Raw genomic sequence first — 26,389 nt, 5'->3', positions numbered from 1 at the left:
GTGATGGCAGGGGCTGGAAAGGGGGCTGAGACTGTACTTATAGCCCCTTCAGAAGGCATCAGGCTGATGGATGACCAGCCCCAGCATCCTCACTGCCGCCCTGAAGCTTTCTTGTCCAGCTTCTGGGAGCAGACAGCACCCTGGCTTGCCCTATCCCAGAGAGGCAGGAACCACCTTCCTCTCGTGTGATTGCCTGGAGCCACCTTAAATTTGGGCCAAGCCCTCTCGCTGTACACAGGGACCCCTTTTTGCCTCTCGCCAGCACATCCCGGGTAGGAAGCCTGCCCCGAGGTTCGGGAAGAAGCAATTTTGACTGTCTGCAGGGGAAGGAGCTGTACTGGGCTTCTCTACGTGGAGGACGAGGATGTGCCATGAAAACCTTAGCAGCGTCGTTAAGTTCGCCGGCAAACACCCTGGAGCAGACAGACGCGCCGTTCCCGACACACCTTAAGGCACGGGGGAAACACCCACGAGTACACACACCGCTCGCACACCGTGCACGGCACATCCACGGGCGGCGACACGCACGTACGGCACAGCACCACACACGGGGTGGGGGGTCCGGCACACACCAAACCACACGCACACGCACGAACGAGGTGCACGGCAGCACAGGGATGCAGGCACGCACACACACACACGGCCACTCCCTCCCCGCCCTGCCGAGGAGGCCGGCGGGGAGCGGGGTGTGCCCCGGCCCCGCGGACGCACAGACAGCACAGGAGCCACAGACGGACACGCGCCCCCGCGGCCCACATACAGGTGGCTGCTGCGTGGCTCCCACATCGACATGTGGTGTCTCCTCCGCCTGTCTCTTCTGCGGAGGAAAAATAAACGGGTTCAATCCCCCTCTTCGCCCCTTCTTCCGCTCCTGTGGGCAGCGCGGAGAGGTGTCCCCCCACCCTGGGCAGCCAGCATCTCTTTGCCGATCGGCTGCTGGGCAGTGAATCCCTGCACGTACACAGAGAACCCACACTTGCACACCGGCAGTGAGCTGCCCACAATCACACTGACACGCTGGGATCCACTCCGTGGGGGCCACAGAGCCCTCCCCACGCCGTGCGTGGGGAGAGCAGTCCTTCAGAAGCCCCCAAACATCCTTGGATATTTAACAGCTGTTCCAAACTGCTCCAAATTCACTTTTCCCAAGAAAAACGTGGCAATTGGAAAGAGGAGGGAAGGCATCAGACCAGCCCCAAGCTGCTCAGAGCTGTCACCATGCTGCCCTAGGTCTAGAGAAGGAAACAGGAAGCTCCCCAACAAATGCAAGGCACAAGCCCAGGGTGAGCTGCCACAGAGTTCTTGTCACTTATGCAGCCCACACATAGAGAAGATTAACAGGGCTGGCAGTGTCCTTCACCCCCACCAGCAGCTGGGGAGATCTGTGGCTTTAACCTTCATATCAGCACAGATTCAGATAAAGCACAGCTCCAAGCAAACCACCCCAAGCAGATGCAATCATAGAATCACAGAATCTCTTAAGCTGGAATGGATCTACAAGGATCTACAAGGATCACCGAGTCCAACCCCTGGCACTGCACAAGACAACCCCAAGAATCACACCATGTGCCTGAGAGCATTGTCCAAATGCTTCTTGAGCTCTGGCAGGCTCAAGACCACTTCCTAAGAGTTTGAAGACATTCCCTGTTGTCCTACCACTTGTCAAAAAAAAAAAACACCTTGTCGAAAGTCCCTCTCCAGCTCTCTTACAGTGTAAGAGAGGTATTGTAGGTACTGGAAGGTGCTTTAAGGCCTCCCTGGAGCTTTCCCTTCGCCAGGCTGAACAACCTCAACTCTCTCAGCCTGTCCCCACGGGAGAGGTGCTCTGGTCACGCTGGTCATTACAGCATGGGAACAGCACAGTGCCACGCTCAAGGTGGGGATCAAGTTACAGGCACCCACCGCCATCCCCGCAGCAAGTGCCCGAGCCTCCGAAGGCATCCACGCACCGCGTTAGGCACCAACACCTGACAGGACCTGCACGCGTCCATCTGGCCACCCACTCACCAAGCAGCCCCGCGCCATCTGCCCCGCCGGCGCCCGCGGACCGATACGATACCCCGAGCGGCACCACGGCCGCCTGTGTCAGCCTGGCCACGTGGGAACACCCATCCCGTGGGAGCGCTTGTCCCCGCAGGCCGCCGGAGCCCTCTGCAGGCAGGAGAGCATGTACCGACCTGCCCGCACTGGGTACCCACCGAGGAGCGAAGGCGTCTGTGTGCGCACACCCAAAGGCAGAGGCCAGCTCTGCTCCGGATTTTCACTTGATGTGCTGTCCCCACTATCCCTCCCTGGCTGCTGGCATCAGTGCAGCACCACCAAAAGCACATCAGAGCAACAGTCACCCCACCATGGCATCACACTCCCTGCCCCCAACCCTATCCGTCCTCATGAGTGGGAGGAGTTGGAAAAAAGACCTGTGAATATCAATACCTCTCATTTCAAAGCCACTAGAACAATAAAGGAAAGGTTAGAGACTGTTTTCCCAACCAGCTCCACCTCACAATGAACTAAAAAGCTCTATCAGGAATGTGCAGCATGGGCAAATCCTTTACTGCCCTAATATATTCCATCTCCCCCTCTTCCTCTCTTTCATCTGTCCATTCTTCATCCTCTGCTGCAGCCTAAATCCCTGTGTTTCCTCACTTTATCCAACATATTCCGATTGGTAGCCAGAAACAGTCATGACATACAGACTCCATCATCTTTCCCATAATCCCCCCAAGTACTTGGGCAGACACAGATTTATTACGAACATCCTATCACCCCCAAACCAAGGAGAAACCTGTGGCTGCCAGGAGGTCAGGCAGGGCCTACAAGTACCCCTGGTTCCTGCTGCGCCTAAAATCATGAGTGGAGGGACCGTCAGATCCCACTGTTGCCAAACCAGGGAGGGGGCTGTTGCCAACAGTGCCTGCAGCCCCCCCAGATCAGCACTGAAAACAGCAGTTTCTCTCAACAAATCTGCAAGAGATTCTGCCCTGTATGAGCTTGGCTGGGTTTCAAAGCATAACGAAACCTTAAAATTCCCTGGGAAAGGATTCTTTAAAAAAAAAAAAAAAAAAAGAAAAAGAAAAAAGGAGAAAAAAAAAATATCTTCAGCTGTACTGAAATGTACTGTTTTGGGAAACAAATCAAAACGCCTCGTTCCAATGTTGACTTTGAAAGTTTTATGTGATTTAGACCATATGACACTGCAAAATAAAGAGAAAAAAGGCATCTAGAAAGGAAAAAACAGAATTTTCTCCTGCTGAAACACAGAGACAAGGCTCCTTAACACCCTGCTGCAGGTTTATGTAGTTTGGGGCTTTTTTTCCTTGCTCAAATCAAATTTCTGTACAGTCAAATGTCGTTTCACAAACCTGCTCCATCTTTCCTAACTGCATTCACTCCCAAGGAAGGAGCCTGGAGGAGATTTGTGACACTGCTGCTCCCTTCTCCCCCAGCCCTGGCTGCTCTCCTGCAGCTCTGCCACAAAGAAATGCTCCCTAGGAACAAATATCACCTCTCTTTAAGAATAACTGGAGATACCTTCCTCCTCCCCAGCCTCCATGCCCACCCTTAGCATCAGCCCTCAGTGTTTGAGCTCATATTTGGGGCAGAAAGCCTTTTTTTAGCATATTTCTGCCATGCCCAAGAACTGAGGCTGCTGCTTGGGTAGGGTCTGGCAACTCAAGGTCCCCTAGGGTAACCTGGTCCCTGTGCTGCCACCTCTCCAAAGGCAACGCTGCTCACGAGGAGCACAGTCCTAGATCCCAATCCATCCATCCACCCTCAGGAAGACACCCAGAGAGGGTCACCCCATGCAGAGACCTCTTTTTTTTTTGTGGAAGCCCCCACAGCCAGCCATACCAGGCTCTGCCGCACCTCTGTGCCCCTCTAAGAAGCCTGGCTGGGCTCAGGGGTTCACTGGGGTAGCAGTGGTGTGGGGGGGTCACTCACTCGATAGCAGGCATATTTGGGGCAGACATGGGGCTGACTTCCTTGGCTTTCTGAAGGGCGTGCTTCTGGTTAAAGGCCTCCTCTTCCTCCTGCTCATCCTGCAGAGAAAAGAGGGGCATTGCTTAGTGGGGTGATGGGATTTCAAGGGAAGGTGCAGCCACGCCAGGGATCTGCAGGGCTACCCTACATGGCAAAGCATGAGGGACAAAGCGGGGCTTGTATTTCCAGAGACAGTCTTTATTTTCATTGTGCTGCAGAGATGCAACTTCCCCACTACAACCAGATCTTACTGAAGGCATCAGCACTACTTAAATTAAGTAAACCCAGGCCACTCCAGGCAAGAGCTGGGCTGTGCACGCTAGAACAGCCCCAGACAGCAGACCAGCTCAGCCCTCCCTTCTTCACAGCCACAGGGGCTACACAGGCATCCCCCTAACAGAGTGGGAGGCAAGGCATCCACGAACGACCCCAGCGGAGACTGGGTTGATTTAATGAGTATGGCTGTGTCTCAGGAGCAAGAAATGTCATTAGGAGTCATTAGCGTGCGTTCAGGCTTTTCAAAAACTTGGCACTCTCTTAATTGATGCTGCTGGCACCCCGTGCAGCTCTCCCATCCCTCTCACCCCAGCGGCAGACAGCAGTCCCTGGAAGTGCCATCTGCACCCACTGCGGGAGGACAGGGACCGCCCCCCCCGCCCCCCCACGCACACACGCCCCTCAGGCAAACCAGCACCGTGCCCCATTTTGGGTCAAGATTTACAGCAGCGTGGAAGCCTCACAGTAAGCCCCAAGGACGTGAAAAATAGGCATGGGCTCTACAAAAATCTGGTTCCCACGGGATCACTGATCTGCTCCAAAGAGCGGCAGTGACCCTTGGCAGCTCTCTCCTATTCGCTGTTATCCAGATGGTGCCCCAACAATTTAGCATTCCCCAAATATTTCCCAACATGGTCTTAAAAACAGCTAAGCCCAATAACCTTCTTAAGCACCAGTCTAAATTGCATCCTAAATCACATTCGCTGCCCTGTGGGCATATGGGGAATAAATACTGACACCACTGGAAAGTGCTTCCCACTCCACATCTCCAGGGTGCTCCAGCAAACAACAGTCCCCACACCAGATCCCATCCAACAGATGAGGGTTATTTTGATCTGACTTGGCAGCAAACAGAACTGGGGAGCTTAAAGGGAGAAATGGTTAAAGCCACACTTGAAGTGTGGGTGTTCCTGAAGGGATCAGCAGGTTCAAGCACTTTCCTAAATCAAAGTCTTAAATGGCTTTGCCTCCGCTCCCTTCACAAGAGAAGGAGCAGCAGGAACACACCTTGGTGAGCTCCTGGGCATTGGCCAGGTTGTCCACGGCAATGGCCAAGAAGACGTTCAGCAGAGTATCTGTGAGCAGCTAAGGATGCACAAGCCGTGTGTTAAGGACATGCATGTCTGCAGCTACCAAGGGAAGGTGGCCCTGATGGCACCTCGTCAGCGCAGTGAGGAGCAGCCAAAGGCATAAACTCCTCACCCATCCCATATAAACAGCCCTCAGTGCACCTCCAGACAGCTGCTCCTCTGCGTTTGGGATACCCAACGCTGCCACACGTGTGGCGGGTCTCCCCCAGTTGGGAGAGAAGGAAGGAGCAGTGGGTGGGGAGGGGGATGCCCCCACAGAGGGTGATAAGATAAAAGCACAGCAGCCAGGTGGATACAGTTTCCAAACAAGGTGAGGACGATGAAATAGATGGAGGACCACATCCCTGAGCGAACACCTCCCTGGGAGCGGATGCCATTGTACATCACCTCGTTCCAGTCCTCACCAGTCAGGATCTGCAGGAAAGTAACACAGCATCTCTGTCACCTGCACCTTCTTGTCACCCACCAATACACAGGAGCCAAGTACAGAGACCCTGTGCAGTGGATAACCCAGCCCCTAAGCTGCAGCACCTGAGGCAGATGACACTGGACACTGCTGAGGATTTAGTTCTCCTCAGAAGAGTTTTGAAACTCTTCATCTTCTGTAACAGAGGCAGAAGAGTTTCCATCTCCTGCCATCCACTTTGTTATACAGGAGAGGGAGGAAGTGAGTTATATACTAACAGCTGATAGAGGGGAGCCTGTTTGGTTTAACGAGCCCCTTCCAGCCACGGAGGAGTGAGTCCCAAGTCCCTTTAGTTGTGTTCCCTTGCAGTCCAGCTCCTACCTGAAACACTGTCATGATGGCCGCAGGGAAAGTGTCGAAGTTGGCTGATGGAGTCCCATCCATGAAGTTAAACCTGGGAAGGGGAACCGGAACATAAACGGGATGAGACACCAAGGTCAACAAACCCCTGATTGCTGTACTATCAGCTCTCTTGTGCTTAGTAGGACCTTTCCCCAGTCCAAAAAAGGTCTCCTGAGTATTTGGCGTAGAAACCAAAAAGTCTCCTGGCTAGAAGGACCCTCACAGCCCAAAGGCAACCCCTGAGCAGGGACTTCTGTGTGGGAGAAGTACCACTGTTAGGAGCAGACTGAGGGGGAAGGCTTACAGTCTTCCTGGTCCCCTAAAAAAGGTGTCGTCACTTGGTTTCAACACCAAGAAATTCCTATTCCTCAGACTTGAAACAACCTACCTGCCTCCAAACAGCTGCATTCCCAGCAGGGCAAAGACTACAATGAAGAGGAAGAGGAGGAAGAGAAGGCTGATAATAGACTTCATGGAGCTCATCAGGGAGACCACCAAATTTCTCAGGGATGCCCAGTACCTAGAAAACAGAGACATTGCTGGAGCACTCACAGTAATGCTGACCTCACCAGCAGGAGAGCAGGAGAGTGACTGGATCTGGGCTGCAGCCCCAGTCTGAGATGGAGACTGACAGGCTCTGGTGGTTGGTACACACTTGGTTATTTTAAATATCCGCAGGAGACGAAGGGCTCGTAGGACACTGATCCCAAAAGAGGTTCCTGGTCTGAATATAGCCCAAACCACTTCAAAGATGCTTCCCACTGTGACCTGAGAAACAGACACAGCCACAAGTCAAAGACAGGCTCAGGACAGGCTGTTGCAGGAAAACACAATGTGCCTGAAGATGAGGCACCCACCACCCTGCCCAAGACCTGGTGTCTCAGGATGACACAAGGAGGCTGCCCCAGCAGAAAGGGCTCTCCTGCCCACTGTGAGGGCCATCCCATTCTCCCCCTTGGTGCCTTATGTTGCATCTCCCCCCACACCCACAGCATCTCCAGGCCTGCTTACCCCACAGTCAAAGCAGTTGAAGGAAGAATGGAAATAAAGGCGTGGCCCCATCCCATACATCTTTAAGGACATCTCCAGCAGGAAGAGCCCAAGAAACAGGAACTCTGCATAGTCTAAAAGAGAAAACCCCAAACATGCTACCCTTGGGACAGTGAGCTGTGTGGAGCACCCTGCATGCACCCACCTGTCACCCATACAGCACACCACAGAGACGAGACAAGTCAAGGACCACAACTGCATCCCCAGGCTCTCAGACTCTGGGGTGAGGGAAGCTCGTCTGTGAGGAGCTAAATTGTACGTAACAGCGCATCAACCCCATGACTTCATTGTTCAGGGTAGTTGCACCAGTGTCCCAGGAGTTTGGGAGGACCAGGGATGGCCAGCACAGAGCAGAGCAGCTCTTCAGCATGATTTGACAGTGGCTGAGGCCTTTGCAAAGCCATCAACCACATGACACTGGGGGGGAATGTTATCAACCTGGATTTAAATCATTGCACGGCTGGAGCTTGGCCAGGGAAACCAAGCCGAACAGCCAGTGAAAAGCTTCTCCAGCTATTTCATGAACCTTTAGCAGGCAAGAGCCTGGCTCTTCCCCTCGTCCAGAAGATGCTTCTCACCACGACCAGCTGCCATACCACATCACGGCGTACTGGGATCCCGGAAAGCCCGAGCATACTATTGCAGGTTTGGGTAGACCCTCTGCTTGACAGGGACATTTTCAAGGTAAGAATAACAGGCAGAACTACTGCAGCAGCAGCTCAGGAGTAACATACGACTGCCATGGGGTTGACCACGCTGCTCTGCACTTTGCCCATGCTAGGATAGACATGCTAGGGCATAGTGCCTTTGAGACCCAACCTTGTACCATGGTCCATGGGCTGAAGAGGGACACTCCTGCAACTGGAAGCTTGGAATGCCCCTGCCATGCTCTGCACCAAAATTTTGACTCCATGACCAGTCCCGTCCTTGCAAACTCACACCTTTCAGCAATTGCTTGTGGGCATTCAAAGACGTGTCTCCAGCAAGATTGCCATCACCACTGGTCACAGTTTAAGGATAAATCCCACCAAGACCCACAGTCTGTTTCTCTGTGTTGACAAACACATCGTACCTGAAGGACACGAGGCCAGTACAACCCCTCCACATTTGCTCATAGGACTGGGACAGCCCTTAGTGGCCACAGGGCCAAGGGCAAAGCTGAATTCCATGGCTTCACACACCCCTTTCTCATCAACAGTGAATGTCATTCAGGTTATTCCCCACCCAGCTTCATCCCAGCATGATTCTGGTGAGGTTCATCCCCACGTGCCCTGAGGCAAGGAGCGAGGGTGTGCTGCAACCTCCAGCTGCCAAAGACAAGAAGGTTTTGCCCACCCAGGCAGAGCTCTCACACCTACACAAAGCCCAAGGACTCACAGAGGAAGTGGGTGAGCCAGGCTGGCTGGTTGTGATGGACGATGGCCACACAGGCGGTGTTGAGAGCCACCAGGCTCAGGACGATCCAGTAGAAGACCTGGGATTTCACCATGTGGCGAACGGAGATGCGCAGGAGTCGCTCCTTGTGTCGTAAGTAGGAGGCACTGTCCATTCTGGCACCTTTGAGGCCAGAGTGACTCAAGGGGTTACCTAAAGGAAAAGAGGGGGGACAAGGAGTTGGGTGCTCCAGTCAAGGTGAGAGAAGGACTCGAATGCTCCAGCCTTGCCTGCAACGTGAGACATGGACATTGCTCTTAAGGGACACGACTTATCCAAATGTTTATTAAGTGGCACAGGGGACAGCAGGAGGTTTTCCCCCTTTGCTGCTGAACTAGCAGAGACAGCTGATCTGTGACGGCCTCCGTGTGATGGGTGTGGCTGGCAACTCAATAAGCTCGCAGAGGTTTTGGGGAAGAAAGCTAAGAACTGCACTGACCCAAGGTTGGATGGAGAGGTCTTCTCTGTGCCAGCCTCCGCTCGCCCACAGAGGAGATATCGACACAGTGCTCATCGCTCGAGTCACGGTTCATGGCATCTGTACGGTTCCTTTTGATGGTGGCTCGCCTGAGCACTGCGAGGGGAAGAGGAATGGGTGTTGGACAGTGGCCCAATTCTGCCAGTAACCACCTCCTGAACAAGGACCTGGTGATCAGTGCTTAGGTCTGGTAAGAGGGGTTAAGCTCAGGGGTCAAGCTGTCAATCCACCTCCCCACAACCCCCTCATAGGCTGCAGATTTCCCTGAGGCATCCCCAGACCTCCCATCACAGATGGAGGTCTCAACTGGGCAGGCAGAAGTAAGAACAGGCAAATTTTAAGGGCATTGCTTGTCTTACCTTCTAAGGCTGAGGTCCCAGAATTTTTGTTCTCTTCAGCCAGCATGACTTCCTCTATGCAAAACACACAGTTCAGCATCAGGAGACGAGACACCATCCGACATCACTGCCTCACACCTAAGCACCTTTCCCAGCCCAGAGGCTGGCTCTAGGTTGAAAACTCTTATCAAGTATTGGTTAGGAGGGTGACAAGTGGCAGCTACCACACACTGGGTCAGAAAGAAAAATTACTTGCAATCAGCCCTTCTTCCTCCACCATCATTAATCTCCCCATGAAGCTGAACACTGTAGTCAGGTCAGGGGCTCTACTCAGGGCCAAAACTAAGGTCTGGGGCTCAGGGCTAATTCTGAGTTACCCATATTTTACAAGTCTGAATGCCAGATGAAAGTGTAAATCTTCCCTTCACAGAGCTCAATGCACTGACTTGATTCCTATGAGGAGCAAGCAAGGACATGGACTGTGGCAACACCCACAGGCTGTCACGCTTGGCTGGGTGTCAGCAGGAAGCCTGGAACCTCCACCACCCCAAGCCCTTGCTCAGGTCCACAAGCACCAGTAAGTGCATCCCCCCCAGCTGGCTCCAGGAGGAGATTTAACTGGAAAACAAGTCTCACCGTTCACTGCTCTACTTTCCCACTGCCCACCACTGCAGGGAACTCCAGCAAATGTCAAGAGAAAGGAAACCACTGCAGAGCACGGCTGACAGCCGTGTTGTTCACAGCCTCCCCTGAAGATGTAACACACCTCATGTTCAGAACATGACAGTTTCACGCCACAGAACAAGAGGTTTCATCAGTGACCGGTGATGTCATTGTTTGCAGCCTGACCGGGCCGTCACACCGAGCTCACCCAACATCATTGGGAGCACCTGAGCCACTTGGGGGCTGCACTGGATGTTGCTCAGGGATTCCTTTCCAGCACCAGCACCCCACACGACCAGCAGTCTGTGGTGCCCGTTGTGCCCCCAGAGCCCCCCCCGGCCCAGCAGCCTTTACCCGCTTTGTCTATCCATGCCCGGTATCCGTTGAGCTCCCGCTCAATCTGCTGCTGGCGCCGCAGCTTCATGAAGGCTCGGCGGTTCTCCACTCGCTCACGCTCTTTGGCAAACTCCCTGGGGAAGGGCAGAAGGGAGTGGTGAGAGCAGGTCCGAGGGGGCTGGAGAACCACAGGGATGGCAGGGACCAAGGGTTTGCCACGGTGATTGCTGGGGAGATGCATCGTCATCCCTGGCCAAAGCACAGCCAGGGGATGGATGAATGATCAGGGAGAGGAGAAAATAAGGCGTGGGTGGACACGAGCAAACCCCCTGCTTGACTTCTGAGTCCCGCATGCCCCAGCTGGGAGCTGCCAACATTAAGGGAGGATGCTCCCAGTGCCACCCAACTCCAGAACAGGCTTGGCTTCTGTGTGTCCCTTCAGGGAATAAAAACCAGGCAGTGGGAAGAGGCAGTGAGGGGATGGAGCAGGGCAGGTCATGTCCCCTGCCTTTACCTCCTCCTCTGAATTCCTTTTCTTTCCAGTTTCTCCTTGGATTTTTTTTTCCCAGCACCTGAGACATCCCTGTTGTCCTCCTCTGGATTTCAGTGTCTCACAAGAACTGTCCAGGTGTGACGACCAGCCCAGAAGAGGACAACAACTTGGGGCAGCTCTGCAATGGGCAGGAGGTCAGGCAGCATCACAGGGGCTCCGTGCAGGCTGGGGCATATCAAACACTGAGCAACGCTGGCCAGAACTAATGCTGTGCCTGCTGCAGCCTCCAACACATGGGGTGCACAAAGGCAGTAGCAACCATGTGCTCACATGAACCTCTAAGCACACAAATAATCATGCTCCTCAATATATACAAGACATGACTTCACCTACAGCCCAGCCCAGAGCTGTGTGAAGACACCCCCGTTCGCAAAGTACATTGAACACAAACAGGAAAATGGAAATACTTGACAGGGAACACAGGAGTGGCAATGCAGGCAACCTCCACCCACACCAGGGGTTGTATGTAAGATGACATGGCCAGACCCGCTTCTAGGAGGTCCCACACCCCACGTTTGCACACACCGTATACCTGGGGCACCTTGACCCAAAAGTTACACCTCCACTGCTGATCACATTTGCACACAGGGAGCATCCCTCACACCAGCCATCCCCCCAGCTCACCCTTCCTTCCTTGCCACAACACCAGGGAGTCACAATCTGCTGGCTGCAGTTCCTTGTTCCATCCCCAAGTCCCAGCATCCACAGAACTCCGGCCCATGCCCTCATTTCCCTCCTGGTCTCAGGGTGCTCCAAGGGAAGCGTGATTACAAAGAACAAATGGCACTGTTCTCTCTGGAAGATGAACATCTCTCTCCCCAGAGACTAGCAGCAATCTCAAGCCTCAAAAAATAAAATACATTCCAAAGAATTGAAAGGAGAGAGTTCAAGTGCATTACCCCAGCAGAGCTATTACACCCTTGATGCCGTGTGGGCTCTCGTGTGTGTGTGTGCGTGTGTTGTGTGTGTGTTTGTGTGGAAAGCCCTGAATGTTCCCTGCAATCTCTTGTTTAAGGTCCCCAGACAATTCAAGCGTTTTTAATTCCACCCCAGGAAGGTGAAGTTTCCTGCCGCTCCAGCATTAAGCATCTAATGACTCTCCCTCTCCAGCACTGGCTTTCAGACTGAAATAAAACTTTCTTCCCAGGGCAGGGAAAGGGGAGAGAACAAAAGGCAAGGAAGAGAAAAGCAGCCTAAGTGAAGGCAAGGAGGGTGGGAGGAAATGGGGGAGAGGGAAGGACCTCCCACAGCCAACAGTGAAATGCACTTTCAGTTTTGGGCATGCCATGCCAAAAACCCTCCTTACCCTATCTGGAGGAAAGGCAGGAGCATTTGGCTGTGATATCATTCCTCACCAGCCTTTGTTTGCAAATTTGGGATGTCAAAAAATGAGAAGATGCCATTTGCAGTCCAAGTTAGTGAGGAGGTTGCCTGTTTTCCTTTGGTTTGGTCCCTGGTCCTCCCAGGCCCTGAACCTCTGCCCCCACAGGCTATAACCCCATGTCAGCCAGCACCTTGGCAGCACTTTTCCCAGCCAGACCCCGTCCATACAGAATCCTGGAATGATTTGGATCAGAAGGGACCTTAAAGACCATCTCATTGCTTGCCATGGACAGGGACACCTTTCACTAGACCAGGGTGCTCCAAGTTCCATCCAACCTGGCCTTGAACACTCCCAGAGATGGGGCAGCCACAGCTTCACCTGTGCCAGTGACTCACCACCTTTATAGCAAAGACTTTCTTCCTAATATCTGACCTAATCCTGCCCTTTGTCAGTTTGAAGTCATTCCCCCTTGTCCTGTCACTCCACACTCTAGTCCAAAATCCCTTCTCCAAATCTCTTGGAGCCCCTTTAGGCACTGGAAGGGGCTCTAAGGTCTCCCCAGAGCCTTTCCCACTCCAGGCTGAACAACCCCAGCTCTCTCAGCTTGCCTGCAACTGGGAGCACTTGGTAAGCTTCCCCTGCTTTACACCAGCTGGGAATCAGGCCGCTCTGCCACCTCCTGCTTTGCCATCCCTGTCTTCCAGCCCCTCCTCTGCTGAGGCTGGTGTCTCCTTTTGCTGAAGAAGGGAATGGAAGCACCTTTTCCAGAGCCCACCTCATCCTGCCTTTTCCCCCTACCCAACCATTTGCCCACAGAGCACTAATTTGCAGGAAGCTGGTGCCACACGCATTCAGGGACAAGGTCCGTGCAGCTGCGGCAGCGTCTCCGAGGGAGTCGCTTCCCACACACTTGATCCCTAATGGAGCTTAATTGCTTTTGTCCATTAGAAGGACAAAGGGGTGGCAGAAAGGGGAGGGGGGGGGGAGAAAAAAAAGAAAGTTAATCTCAACTTAATGAATTATTACATTTCAGAGAGACACGTTACCAAGCAGGGCAGCAGCGGGGGCTGGTGACATCTGAGAGTGGGTAGGCGATGCTGACAGATCAAGGATTGCTCAGAACCAATTTGCAGCAGCGGATAGAGATAATACTGTGTGTGAGTGAGAACAGGGCCAGCAATGGTGACTGACAGCTGCTTAGGAAGGCTTCAAGTCACAGGCAGGGCAGCATCCCATCACCAAGAGAGCAGGCTCCTGCCTCCCACTGAAGGGCTCTGCTCCCGGTGTGTTTGGGTTACGCTGCCAGGGATGGCCCAGTTTTGCCTTGCAAAGAGCTCAGGGCTTGCTGCCCCATGGGGTCCCTGCAAGGGGGTTCGAGGGACCCCAGCAGATTGCACAGTCTCCACCAGCAACACCTCTGCTTGTCCACCTGGGTCTCCAGGCCTCAAATCCTGATGAACTCCAGCATGAAAACATCCACCCACGATGTGCCGACCCTGTGCCATTGCAGCCCTTCTCTACCTGGCCTCATGAAGCTGAAGGTGCTCAGAGAGCTTTAGAGGTGAGGGCTGAGGGTCATGGTGGGATCTGGGGAGCAGTGTGTGCCATCTGCTCTGCACACAAGGGCACCATCCATCCACACACCGTGCCCAGCCTGCCAGGATGATCGGAGCACAGATGGTTTGCTCCCCCTCTGCCTGCAAATTCTCCTCTATAGCCTTGGCATTCCCCTCATGCAGCCTGGGAGCATCTCTGCTCCTGGTAGGAGACCTTAGGGGACACTACCATGCTCAGCCACCTTCCCTTCCATGTCCCCACATCCTTCCCCACACCAGGGCAGTGATGATGTTACTACAACGTTGTGTTCTGCTCTAACTGGAAAGCTCAAGTCTGGTTTTAATGGGAGAACCACATATGTGGAAGCATCTAGCTTGAAAAAAAAAAGAAAAAAAGAAAACAAACAAACAAACAAAAACCAAATAACAACAACAAAAAACCAAAACACAAGAAAACAGAAAAAAACAACCACAAGAAAACCAACCAAAAACCAGTTAAGAATAAAGAATATCACAGATACTGCAATCCACTTTTCTACTTTTCAAACCATCTTTGAGTCCAGAGCAGGTATACAGTGCTGGTCACCTCAGTACTGTGGGCTCCATGCTTCAAAACAAGTACCCAGCTATCTTCAAAGCCATCAACTCACCACCTCTTGCAACCATTAAAGTTCCCTCCAGCAAACCAGTTAACAAACAGGTCTTAAAATCATGTAAGGCAGCGGAAAGGATGGGGTGGGAAGCAGAGAAATACTGGATTATGCACTGAGGTGAGACAGCAGTACTATGCTGCTATGAAAAAAAAAAAAAAAACAATATAATGGGATGCATACCAAGGAAGACCATCTGTAAGACATCAGGTAATACTGCTGCTCTCCTCAGGTCTCGTCTCATGGCTCCACTTCAGGTTTGAGCACCACAGTCTGAGGGAAAATTGCCTTCAAGTCTCCAGGAGGGTGTCAGAGAAGGTTATGGGACAGAACTGACAACAGACAGTGTGGAAAACACAGCTGAGACAGTTGCAAACCAGAGGGATCAGATGGTATTTACCCAAGAGGTGTAAAGGAACTGAAGTAAGAGTGTTGAACTGACTGCACAGTCTGTAACCTGGAGCTTCAACTCAAACAGACAGTGACAAGCAGCACGGCAAAACTGGGACTGCAGACCAGGCTTATCGCACTGAACCGACAGCAAGGGCAGCAGCAGGGTACCCAAAAGGTGCAAAAACCTCTGCAGAGGGAAGATGTGCTTCGGAGGCCTGCTTTGTAGGAGGCAACAGGTTTCTTGGCTACAGGAAATTGCTTGATTTAAGTTCATTTGAACTACTCAAAGTCAGAGAACATTCAAGGCCAGGCTGGATGGGGCTCTGAGCAACCTGATCGAGTTGAAGACATCATTACTCACTGCAGGGGCATTGGAACAGATAGCTTTTAAAGGTCCCTTCCAACCCAAACTGTGCTATGATTCCTTAACAAAGCTGGGTTGTCTCAGCAAAATCTTCTACAAAGCACCAACTGGCGAAAAGAAAGAAAACACAAAAAGGAAGGAAGGAAAACAAATATCCTATTCCTTGCATTCCCTTCCACTGGTGGCCATTAGCTTTGACCATCCCTGTGCTTCCCCACAGTGTGACAGAGCTGCAGCGAGAGGCAGAGCGTGCAGCTGACAGCGCTGAAGAGAGCACATTTATAGAGCGCTGGCAGTCACACGAGCTGGGGAATGAAGAGCTGACAAGCTGTTGGGGAGATGGCAAAACGGGGAAGGAGCTGGGAGGTACCAGCCCTGAGATTACCCATTACATCACTGTCCCATTTAAGAAGAGGCAGATGCTGATGGTTACCTTCTACCCTGCAGGAAGCTTGTGATTGTCTGCCTGGATTTCTCCAAGGCCAAGTTTGCTGCTTATACCAAGCTAAGTGGGGAAGTGGACACTTTGGAAGGGAGAACCATCCTGCAGGGGGACCTAGACAGGCTTGAAGAGTGGGCTATCAAGAACCTTATGAATAGAAGTTGTGGATGGTCCACCCCTGGAAGTGAATATTCAAGACCAGACTGGATGGAGCTCTGAGCAATCTGGTCTAGTGGAAGGTGTCCCTGTCCATGGCAGGGGGGGTTGGAATGAGAAGATCTTTAGGGTCCCTTCCAGGAAACCTAGGACATTCTATTATTCTCTGATTCAACAAGGACAACTGTAAGGTCTTGTACCTTATTATCTTGGGAAAAGATAATCCAGGAGGGCAGCACAGCCTGGGATCTACCCAACTGGAACAGGGCCTATGGATCCCGGTGAGAAGCTCAGTGCAAACAGAGAGTGTGCTGCTGCAGCAAAGAAAGCCAGCAGGATGCTGGGCTGCATCATCAGCACATAAGAGGGCCACCAAGATTGCAACTGCAGGCTCTCAATTTCAGCATTTTTCCAAGGGTAGCAACACTGAGGTTTGTACTGCTGTCCCCACGGCCCAGAGAATTCCATGTGCAATGATGCAGCAAATGCAGCAATAAGACAGTCAGCCCAAGCTGCAAGGAAGCTGCTGAAGGGTGGTGGGAGGCTCTGGAAGCCCCATCAGCCAGAAGCAGAGTTGGAAGCTCTAGATTGCATTTCACTCTTATCAGGCAGGACTGGCATGAGCAGCACAGCTTCACTGCTTCAAGAGCCCCGGGCTTTGTTCGCAATCACTCCCACTGGCTCACTCAGTGCTGGAAAAATGTCACTCTTCCCCTTCCCTCCTATGCTCCAGTTTTTATTCTCTTTAAGCAGAGAACAGTTTTACAGTCTCCCTTTGCAAGCAACAGCGATCTGCAGACGAAAGGTGCACAGCCTGTACTGCAGGTAAGTTACAGCATGGGGAAAAAAAAAAAAAAATAACCAATTTCCAACATTTCGTCACGTTAACTTCCCAGGAGCTTCCAAGCACTCTAATTGAAGCCTTCAACACACAGATACAATTAATTCAGAACCAGCCATCAAGCATGAAACCTGCAGTGCAACTACTAGATGTGCCATTCCATAGCTGGAAACCAAGCAGCAGCCTGTGATGCACGAAGGATAGATAATCCTATGGGTGTCATTTGGGGTGTCCTGTCAGCTTCACACGACAGCAGTGCCTGGCACCACCTTACAAGGGTGGAGGTGATTCTGGAGGAACTGGGCATCTCCAGAGCCATCCACCAAGTCAAAGAGCTGCAGCCATGGCCATGCTATTGCTGTCATCAACCAGGATCACAGAAATTACAATAATTTGGAACAAACAACTCCAAAAGCAATCTATAAGCAAGAATATCTGCCGAGTGCTTTGTAGAGAAGATAAAAAAAACCCCGAGCCTTTTCACCCACAGTCTGCAGACCATGGGCAATCCACGAAGCAGGTTTGCAAGGAGGCACAAACAAGAGTAATTTTGAAGCAATTGAGACACGCTGGCAAATAATTTGCCAGGAGAAATCAAAGAGGAAAGTCACCAAGTCATCTTTTTGCTGTGGAATTTTTTTTTTTTTCAATCTCATCCAGCTGGCTGTAAGAGGAGTCATTATTCCCCTGTAACACTGGAGGATAGGGCACACCAGACATGCGCATCCCTCGTCAGGCACCTTGTTTGCATAGGGCTTGGAGGTCCTCCGCAGAAAGGTGGTACAGCAGAGCGTGGCAGAGAGGCTCTCATTGAATATGGATGCCCACCTGCCTGCTGAATGGAGATGAAGGTCTCAGAGGCTCCTTTGCTTCACTCATGTTCAAATACCACGTTGATGACAAAGAGCTTCCCCAGAACAAAGTGACGAGCGTGGACGTTTCTTGCCAAACGTGGCCCAACCAACGTGCAGCCCAAGGGGGTGCTGTGGAACCTGGCAGTGGGCATCACAGCCCACCCTCCTCGTCACACCCACACCTCCACTCAGAAGTGGCTTCAACCGCTGAGTCCCCAAACACACAACAAGCGCAGACATTTCACATCTCCTCCGAGCCACTCCTAGAGATCCTACAATGAGCGAAGCAAGAAACACAACGCTTCCAAGCTTTCAAGCTCCCAGCTCAAGTATTTCTTGGGCACAGAATCACAGAGTTATTAAGGTTGGAAAAGCCCTCTGAGATCCTCAAATCCAGCACCACCCTGTTCACCACCAAACTGTCCCCAAGTGCCGTATCCGCACGTGTTTTGAATGCTTCCAGGAACGGTGATTCCACCGCTTCCCGGGGCAGCCTGTTCCGATGCCTGACCACCCTTTCAGCAAAGAAATTTGTTTGTTGACACCTTGTTCTCAACTCTTGATCCCCACACAAGCCTTCCTGCACTGTGGCAACGTGACTCCCCACATCCCCCTCCATGAACCACCTACCTCCAAGATACTAATCCTCTTCCCAGTGTTTTTGACTTCAAACCATCTGATCCTGCTCAAACACATGGGGGCTCAGATTTTTGTGTAGAGCCAGCAAAAATCTCCATCGAAAATGTACACTTGCTCCCTCAACACCTTTATTATTAATTGCTATAAAACTTAATTTTATTCATCGTTTGTTATGCCTCCAAATTGGATGGGAAAAAAATTTAAATTAAGCAAAGTGAAAAGATTTCAGAGATGGTACAGAAGGCTCCTGAAGGAGCTGAAGAAAACTCTCCAGAGACTGGGAATGCAGTGCTAACCCAACCTGAAAGAAAGATCTTAAGACAAAGAAATCTTGCCAAATTGATCCTTTAATTATAACATTAGTCGTTTCTTTCAAAGGCTTAGTGCAAGAGCTGGGGGTGGGGGGCAGAAAAGACTTAAAGGGAGAAAAGGCTTAACACCACCAGGATGAGTGGAAGCAATTAGGAGGATTTAAATTACTCTCTTGTTTGGTACAAGGCAGATGGATTTCATTTTTACTGCCATTGTGCTCAACTTCTTCCTCTGTGATCAGCTTCCAAAAGGTCATCTCCTCAGCTAGCCTAAGAATCCAGCCTTCCCAGGTCAGGCAGCATCCACTGTGCACCCACTCAGCTGTTGCTGTAGACCACAGATACCATCATAGCAGCTTTGTTACCCTGGAAAGGGGCTGGAAGTGTGAGACTGGATAGGGGAATGGAGTCTACCAGACCTCAACAGGAGGATGATGTTGCAATGAATGGAGGAGAGTGACTGCAAACCAGAAGCTGGGGAAAGGGGGGTGGAAAAAAGTGAGAATGCAGCCTGTCTGGTATTGGGAACTCCGCATGAGCCCTCAGTGCTATTCCTCCAAGCACAAGTTTTTTTTAATCTCCCCTCTTTCACCCTCTTGCTCCCAGGGACAACCTAGACATGAACCATCTCCTTGCCAGGAGTGGCAGAGCAGGCTGGGACAGGACCAGTGGTGAGCTGTGGTCAACTTCTGGGGTGGCATTACTGCTGCTGGAAGCAGGGCTGGGACAGCACAGCTCTCATAATGTCTCTGCTGCTCTGGAGACACAGCCCAAACACACCTATAATTGTTTTACATGAGAAACAGCTGAGGAGAAAAAAAGGGAAAAAAACAAACCAAAACTCAGTGATTTCACCAAAAAAAAAAGGAGAGGAAATCTTTGCAAATCTCCAGCATGGGGCATCTGTAACTTCTTGGGCCACAAGACAGCATCAGGCAATACTTGATATGAGTCTCATCATCTTCCCAAGCTCCCAAATCCACCAGCTGCCACGTGGCAGAAAACAGGGCATTTCAATGGATGCTCCATCCTCGCTCGCTCCCACTGACTCTCTTCTGCCAGGATTATTTCAGTAGCTTGTGTAGCTTTAAAAGCTGAGCAGTCACATCTCCTTGGGCTTCGTACCTGCTCTCAAAGAGGAACAGGGCCAAGATATTTTTTTTCTTCTTTCCTGCTTTCGGTTAGAATTAATTGATCCATAATTGCACCCATAGAGGGGGAAAGTTAATAGACACAGTAATAAATGCCAAAGCCACAGAAGAACTGGCTCTCCAAGCCCCTGCCTGGAGCAGCTCCATCTCCTCTTAACAGCGTTGCATGCAATTCCAGTGCATGTGTGCCTGTTAGTATTTAGGGAGAAAAATCGAGGAGCCTTGGTATGATGATTCCTCTTCCTCTCCCACATACTTTGTGCTTAAGGAGCAGATGGATCCAGGCTGTTTAACTCACGGAGGTCATGCCTCAGCTTAACAGTTGGGGAACTGACTGTTGGGAGAGATGCTCATCGCAACCAGAAGATTGCTAAATCTGGGCTCCAGCTAACTTCTGCTGGTGGCAAATTAAACATACAAATGTCCTCCTGCAGCCTCTTTGCATTTGGGACCTACCCCAGGTGTTTGACTGCTGCCCCAAAGAAAACCCCTGCCAAGGTGAGGTGAGGGCAGAGGCAGCTCTGCAGCAGCTCCTGAGAGTGAACTTGGAGAAGAAGCCTGGAAGTCCCAAGCAGACCTTGATATTCACCGATGCAGATGGAGCAGTTTGCAAGCAACATGAGTCCAGATCTCTGCAAGCAGGTTACCAGGGCTCAGCGCTCACCACTGTGCCCCATGTTCACTGAGTGACCAGGATTTCAGCCAGCTGGGAACAGTCTGTCTCTCTCCAAAGCCACGCTGTAGTGCCAGGGAAGGAATTCCTTCGAGTGGAGGGGGAGCTTATTCCCAAAGTGACCATCTCCTCTCAGCTCAGCCCAGCCACAGGGCAGGCTGGCATATCCAGACCCTGCCTGTTCATCCAGCTCAGGTCTGGGCAATGGAAAGGTCACCCTTCCCCTCCTGCAGTAGAGCCAAGTGCTCTCTTCCAGCACAAGAGGACTGCGGTAAGTGTTAAAAACAATAAAAACTAAGCAAACAGAATAAGGAACAAAGCCCTTCTTGCTGTGCTCAAGAACATCCATCGTTTGCGTGCAGAAGTACCTTCTCGGGCTGGCAGCAGCTTGGGGATTCTTCACCCCCACTGAGGTCCTGCATCCACGGATGTGGCCCTGTCACACACGGTGGCCTTGCCATCGAGTGGCAGAGCCCAGCTCGCCACCTCTGCTCACCTCGCTCAGCCCTCCAGGAAGCTGAGCAGTCCTGCTTTTTCCCTAGATATCTGGCACGCCACAAGAGCATCTCCATTGCCAATTAGGCCACCCACCCACTTGCATCCTTCCCCAGTACAAACCCTATTAGCAATAAACAAACAGTCGAAATGCCAGCCAGGGACTGGGAAGAGCCCTAGACAACTGCATCCAATTCAGCGGGTATGGAAACAGCTGCCTCGTGCAGGCCCGGTGCAGGAGAGCACCAAGACGGACCAGGGCATGACCAGGCATCCCAAGAGCCCCCCTCCAGTCCTCTGGCCAGTGTCTGGCTTGCAGGCCAGAGCAGTGCTGCCTTGCTGTGTCCCCAAGCTGCTCAACAGCACCAAAAGCCTCAGAGTTCACACAACACACTACACTGAACAAATTCAACATTCTAATTAAGGGTTTCCCAGCTACCTTGCCCTGAGCATCCTAACTTTCCCTCTTTAGGGTTCTGTAGGAAAGCTCCTGCTTGACACTGACACCCAGTTGGACTTTGCTCACATGCCCAAACTGGATGTGGCACAAGGAATACAAAAGCCACCCAACACTGCTTGGATATCTTCATCCCCCACAAGAATTCCCTCCATGCAAGGCAATGTGAAGCCCTTCCTGAAGCCTGTCCCCAGAGCCCTCGAACTCAGACCCCAGAATGAGACTTGGGGAAATTCAACCCACCAACAGACCCTGAAGAAGCCCAAACTGCTTCTCAGGAAACTCCTCAAACCACCACCATCATACCTGAACTCACAAGACAGGGACAGAAATGACCAGGGCCATTCTCTACCTTGATGCCTTCATCTAAGGGCTTTCTACCTGGCCAAAACAGTGCTACAGAAGCTTTTGTTTTTTGGCATGACGAGAAATCAGCTAAAAAGCTACCTGCTTCAGTAAGGACGGAGGAGCCCACGTCCCCTTCCCAGTGCAGGAGAGGACATGTTCTCCCCATGCACCAACCCCTGCCAGTGGTTGAGGATGTGCTGAGGCAACCACAGTTCATTGTCATGGTGACAAGCCTTTTTCTCTCTAAATCCAGTTTAATGGCTTGGATTAAAACCGCCTTTCCCCTTGGAAGTGCAGAACAGGAACAGCTGCATTGTCCCTACATCTCCAGCTTGTCCACGTGCACCCCAGGCACTCCTACGCTCACCAGTGTGCATCCCCCACCAGCGCTGGACACATTTTTCTCTTGGGCACAGCCTGCACAGCATGGAGGTGCCCTGCATCACCCCCCTAGACCCACCCCAACCCATGCCCACCACATTCCATTAGCCACCAAATGCACACCCCACTACAAACCCAACCTGGACTCAAATGCATTTCCATAAGACCCCCCCCCCCCCCGCCATATCTCTCCCCTCTGGCAGCAGCCAGATCCCCATTGACCATGTATTACAGGCGACCAAAACCACGAGCTCGTCAGCCAGGCACAACAGCAAGAAAGCATCATCAAGGCTGCCCCTTTCCCAGCCCCCAGGGAGAAAGAGACAAGCATAGCCAGGGAACAATCCCCTGCCGTGGGGCAGGCAGGCATAAGGGGGCACGAAGGGACCAGCTACTGAGGTCCTGGGGGACACAGCAGTACCAGGGGCCATCCTTGGGGCTCTGAAACATACGACGGGCACAGCCCAGAGGGGAAGGACCACATCTCACTTACCCTGACAGCACTCCCAGGACAAGGTTGAGGACAAAGAAGGATCCAATGATGATGAGGGGGATGAAGTACAGCCAGTTCCAGGTGGCTCCTAAGGCATCATTGGTCTGGAGGGGAAAGGAAAAACATGTGTGGTGTTACCTTCAACAGCAGCAACACATGGTGGCGATTCTCCCTCCAGGCTGACCACAGGGTAACATGACCATGCCTGTCAAGACTCAGTGGGCACCCTGCAGAGGAACTCCCCACCAGCAGAGCTTTGGTGCCCCTCAGCATCCTACCCCAGCCATCTTCCCCCCAGTCTCCAGGCCTCACAGGCCAGGACTGCTTTCCTCCACCTCATCTGCCCAGCCCTGCAAGGACACAGGCTATAAGGCAATGGTATATTCAGAAGTGCAGGGCCTGCAGCCCAAAATCAGGGTGTTGAGGGCAAGAGGGCCACCCTGAGCGTGTTTTCCCCAGCAGTTTGATTCAGTGTTCCCCTGCACATCCCACCAAGATGGGGCAAAGCAGCCCTGGAGCAGCAGTGCCAGCTGAGCACAGATTTATAAGGTGCCGTAAGACCAGAGAAGCTGGTGCCTAAAGAAGGGGCAGCCAATGTTTGTCCTCTAATGCACAGTGGGAAATCTTCAAATGGGCATTTTGCTGCTGGCACCATTACTAATTCCTCGCAGACACCCTCCCACCCTGGGTCCATTACCCCAAACCCAAGGAGCTGAGATCAGAGGGGAGCTCTAGCCGCAGGGTACAGATTGACAGCTATAAAGGTTCCTCACAGGCCCCACTGAATACCTTCAGACATTAATTCACTGAGGGTTTTAATAAAGCAGTGCCTCTCTGTCCCTGCTTCCCAGGCCCCATTTGTCCTCCGGTGTCAGGCACGGTGCACATGACGCCGAGCTGGAGGGTGATGCGGCAGAACGTGACTGTCTGGGGGAGGTGGTATCAATCTTGTTGCGATGAAAGACTCTTTCTCTTTTCTCTCTCTTCCCCCCTCCTCTCCCTGTGCTAATTAAGCCCTCATCTTCATCTGAGTCATTGGCACCACGTCTCCCGGTCAGCCAGTGCAGGAGCTGAGGGGAGGCTCTGCAAGAGGAGAAGCTTGTCTCCAAGGGGGAAAGAAAGCCACCGTGTTGGAGTCTTCCTCCAGTGACTGAGGCAACCAGTGTGAGCTTCAGCTGGGTGTCCCCAGCACCCTGACACCGATTCCAGTGCAGGAAGGGTGACACCAGCATGCCCCAGTGCACTGGGATGAGGATGCTGTAGGCAGAGACCTCAGTGACAAGGCTGGGGAAAGCATTTGGAAGGACTCACCGCCCTCCTCCTTTGGCACTGGGGAAACCACACACGTCTTCCCAAGATCTTGCATTTTCAAGAGCCCCAATCCACCTCCAGTCCCTTTCTTCAGAGCATTAGTCTTCAAGGCACCGTGCAGCCCTCAACCCAGGCTTATCTGGGCTTCAGGTCCCTGCCAAGATGTCACTGTGTACCTGCCACCCATGCCAGGATTGCTCGCCTTTGAAACAGGCTCCTGCCTAAAAACCACAGGCTTTCCCAGAGGCCCTTGTTACAGGGAATGGAAAACAGATGAGCTCCTTTCCTATAGGAGAATGACCCAAGGAAAAGCTTAGGCAAGGGCTTGGCAGAATCCCAATGGGACAGGCTGTTTGCAATCCCGACCTCTATGTTCATTTGAGTACCCAGCTCACATGGAGATGGAGGTAAAGGGGATTAAAGAGGTTTTTAAGGAGGTTTGGGAGGTTGCATGTCCAGCACCACTAGTAGCCAGCAGGTCCAGGAGGGACACTTCTGAAGCAAAGGAAGGGATGGTTGTTGACCCACACACTCAAGGACACACCACTGGCCACAGCAAGCTCAGGGAGGGTCCCAGCCACCCAGGCTGATGCCAGCAGCCCCAGGAACAGCCACTGCCCCCAGCACCCTCTGTTTCGCTAGCCAAAGCAAGGTTCTTCCAGTTCTCTCTTGCTTGACTGGCTCTCCTGCCCAATTTACCTAGTAGCTCCTTCCCTGATCCAGTCCAGGCTCAGTCCATCTTCCCTGGACACAGGAGACCTGAGTGAGTGACTCGATAGGTCCCACTCCACCCCTTCGTGATGCTACAGAGATTTTGCCACCTTGCCTTCAATCCTCTCTCCTCCTTCATGGCACTGCTGCCCTGTGGTCACCTCACAGTCACCCTGATGTCACTCACACTCCTTCTCTCCTCCTCCACACTGCAGCTTCCCAATCAGCAAGACCTGAGCTCCAAGGAGATCTCTTTGCTGCTCCTCAGCAAGCACATGGCTTTCCATTTCTCACTGCATCCCACATCTCTTCCTCCAGCCCTCAAATGCCTCCAGCCCAGAGTAGCAGTCTCCACCCCTTCACCTCCAGGAAGTCAGTTGATGATGGAAGCAGGAAAGCCCATGACTCATCCCCAAGAACTCCACTGGTTGCTGACATCCTCTGTATCCCCCCAACACCACTCAGGATAATCCCAGTACTACTTGCTCTCCTGCTCCTCATCCCCTTCCCCTCTTCCCTGCTTCATTAACACCCTCCCCTAGCAAAAGCTTTACTACAAAGAACAGCTCTACAATGTTTCCAGGCCTCTGATGCCAGGCTAGCCCGGGGTGACCTACCTTTGGCAAACCCATGATTCATTTTCCTCTCCTGACTTCCAAATCTGTTCCGAAATGGCATGCGATCGAGGTCAGCCTTACAGTCCTATTCCTGCCTGCCTTACTTTTCTTCCCCTCCTCCCCCCGCTTTTAAATATAGGCATTGCATTCGCTATTCTCCAGTCAGATGGTGCCTCCCCCAACTCGATGGAGTTGTTAAAAATACTTGTTACCAGACCTGCCATTCCATGTGCCAGCTCCCTCCAAGCATAGGGGGGAGGCCCCCGAGGGACTGGCTGATAGGTGCCACGGTCTCAGTGTTTGGTTTCCATGTCAGCCGCGCTCATGGCCGCGTCCTCGTTCTCGCTGTCCAGCCTTTTGTTGCTTTGTGTGTTGACTAAAAGCTGGAGTGAAGTATCCATCCATGCCCAAATGTCCCCAGACATCATTTCACTGTGCCTTGATGTTTCCATCTGCAGAGGTGGATGGAAGCTCCTTTGAGCACCCTCCATGAGATCTGTGTCTGGTGGCTCTCATAGCACTTCCCAACTAATTTTGGCACCAAGATGTAGTTGTCTTGACTGAGCAGCCCCTTTTCCCATTCCTTTGGGGCATCATTTGCTCTTCATATCCCTCTGTAGGCAGTGATTCATCATTTTGGTCCACTGTGCCTTCCCACAGTTTTTTTTTTTTCCCCCTCAGCTGAAGGTACCAGGAGGTCATCATGTGCAGAATTCAGGGTAGACACAGGGAGTTTAGTCCCCAAATTACACCAGTGCTGTAATTCCCTTAATGAAGAAACTTCTGGTTCCTGCCCCAGCTCTCGGTGCAGCAGGCCAGGTCCCAACACTCACCCAAGCTCTTTGGGAAATCTAGGAGTTGCCTGATCTTTGCTGCTTCTTCCCTTCCTTTTAAGATGACCACCTTCTCATTATGCACTCTGCCAACCCAAACCACCACCTCTCAAACTCTCCCATGGCCACCAGACCAAAAAACATTTTCTGCTGCCTCCAGTCACACCTCAGACACCGACACAAGCAGCGTTAGCTTGTGAGAGCTTCTTCCCCAAGGGACCACACGCCCAAGGGTGTTTCCCATACCAAGGCACTGGTGGAGACTCCCAGCCTGAGCTGAACCACCACACTCACATCTTGCCACAACCAATTCTGCTGCCAGCAAAACCCTCTGGGTCTAGAAATGCCCACCACCAGGATGTGGGAACAGGACCCTCATGA

The 26,389-nt window shown here is 52.2% G+C and overlaps 1 protein-coding gene across 5 annotated transcripts in view; it reads right to left on the bottom strand.

Moving 5' to 3' along the window:
* CACNA1E (calcium voltage-gated channel subunit alpha1 E) overlaps window positions 1–26,389 on the bottom strand; it is a 98,404-nt gene that overhangs the window by 24,938 nt on the left and 47,077 nt on the right. For 3 of the 5 annotated variants that reach the window (XM_027894156.1, XM_027894154.1, XM_027894157.1), the window contains exons 8-20: window positions 22,537–22,640; window positions 10,474–10,589; window positions 9,478–9,531; window positions 9,080–9,214; window positions 8,584–8,793; window positions 7,168–7,280; window positions 6,812–6,924; window positions 6,545–6,676; window positions 6,136–6,208; window positions 5,645–5,762; window positions 5,266–5,333; window positions 3,943–4,040; window positions 761–817 (exon numbers count right to left, since the gene is read on the bottom strand). In XM_027894156.1, the coding sequence (XP_027749957.1) occupies window positions 761–817; window positions 3,943–4,040; window positions 5,266–5,333; window positions 5,645–5,762; window positions 6,136–6,208; window positions 6,545–6,676; window positions 6,812–6,924; window positions 7,168–7,280; window positions 8,584–8,793; window positions 9,080–9,214; window positions 9,478–9,531; window positions 10,474–10,589; window positions 22,537–22,640 (1,391 nt within the window). The remainder of the gene's footprint in view (window positions 1–760; window positions 818–3,942; window positions 4,041–5,265; window positions 5,334–5,644; window positions 5,763–6,135; window positions 6,209–6,544; window positions 6,677–6,811; window positions 6,925–7,167; window positions 7,281–8,583; window positions 8,794–9,079; window positions 9,215–9,477; window positions 9,532–10,473; window positions 10,590–22,536; window positions 22,641–26,389) is intronic. The other 2 variants (XM_027894155.1, XM_027894159.1) reach the window with 1 other exon arrangement.

Source organism: Empidonax traillii, unplaced genomic scaffold (genome assembly GCF_003031625.1).
Source record: "Empidonax traillii isolate 1590-97213 ecotype Southwest subspecies unplaced genomic scaffold, ASM303162v1 scaffold419:size1009643, whole genome shotgun sequence".
In the NCBI taxonomy this organism is placed as follows: Eukaryota; Metazoa; Chordata; class Aves; order Passeriformes; family Tyrannidae; genus Empidonax; species Empidonax traillii.
Note: the sequence above shows the minus strand (reverse complement) of the source record. Positions and strands in the feature narration are given on the sequence as shown.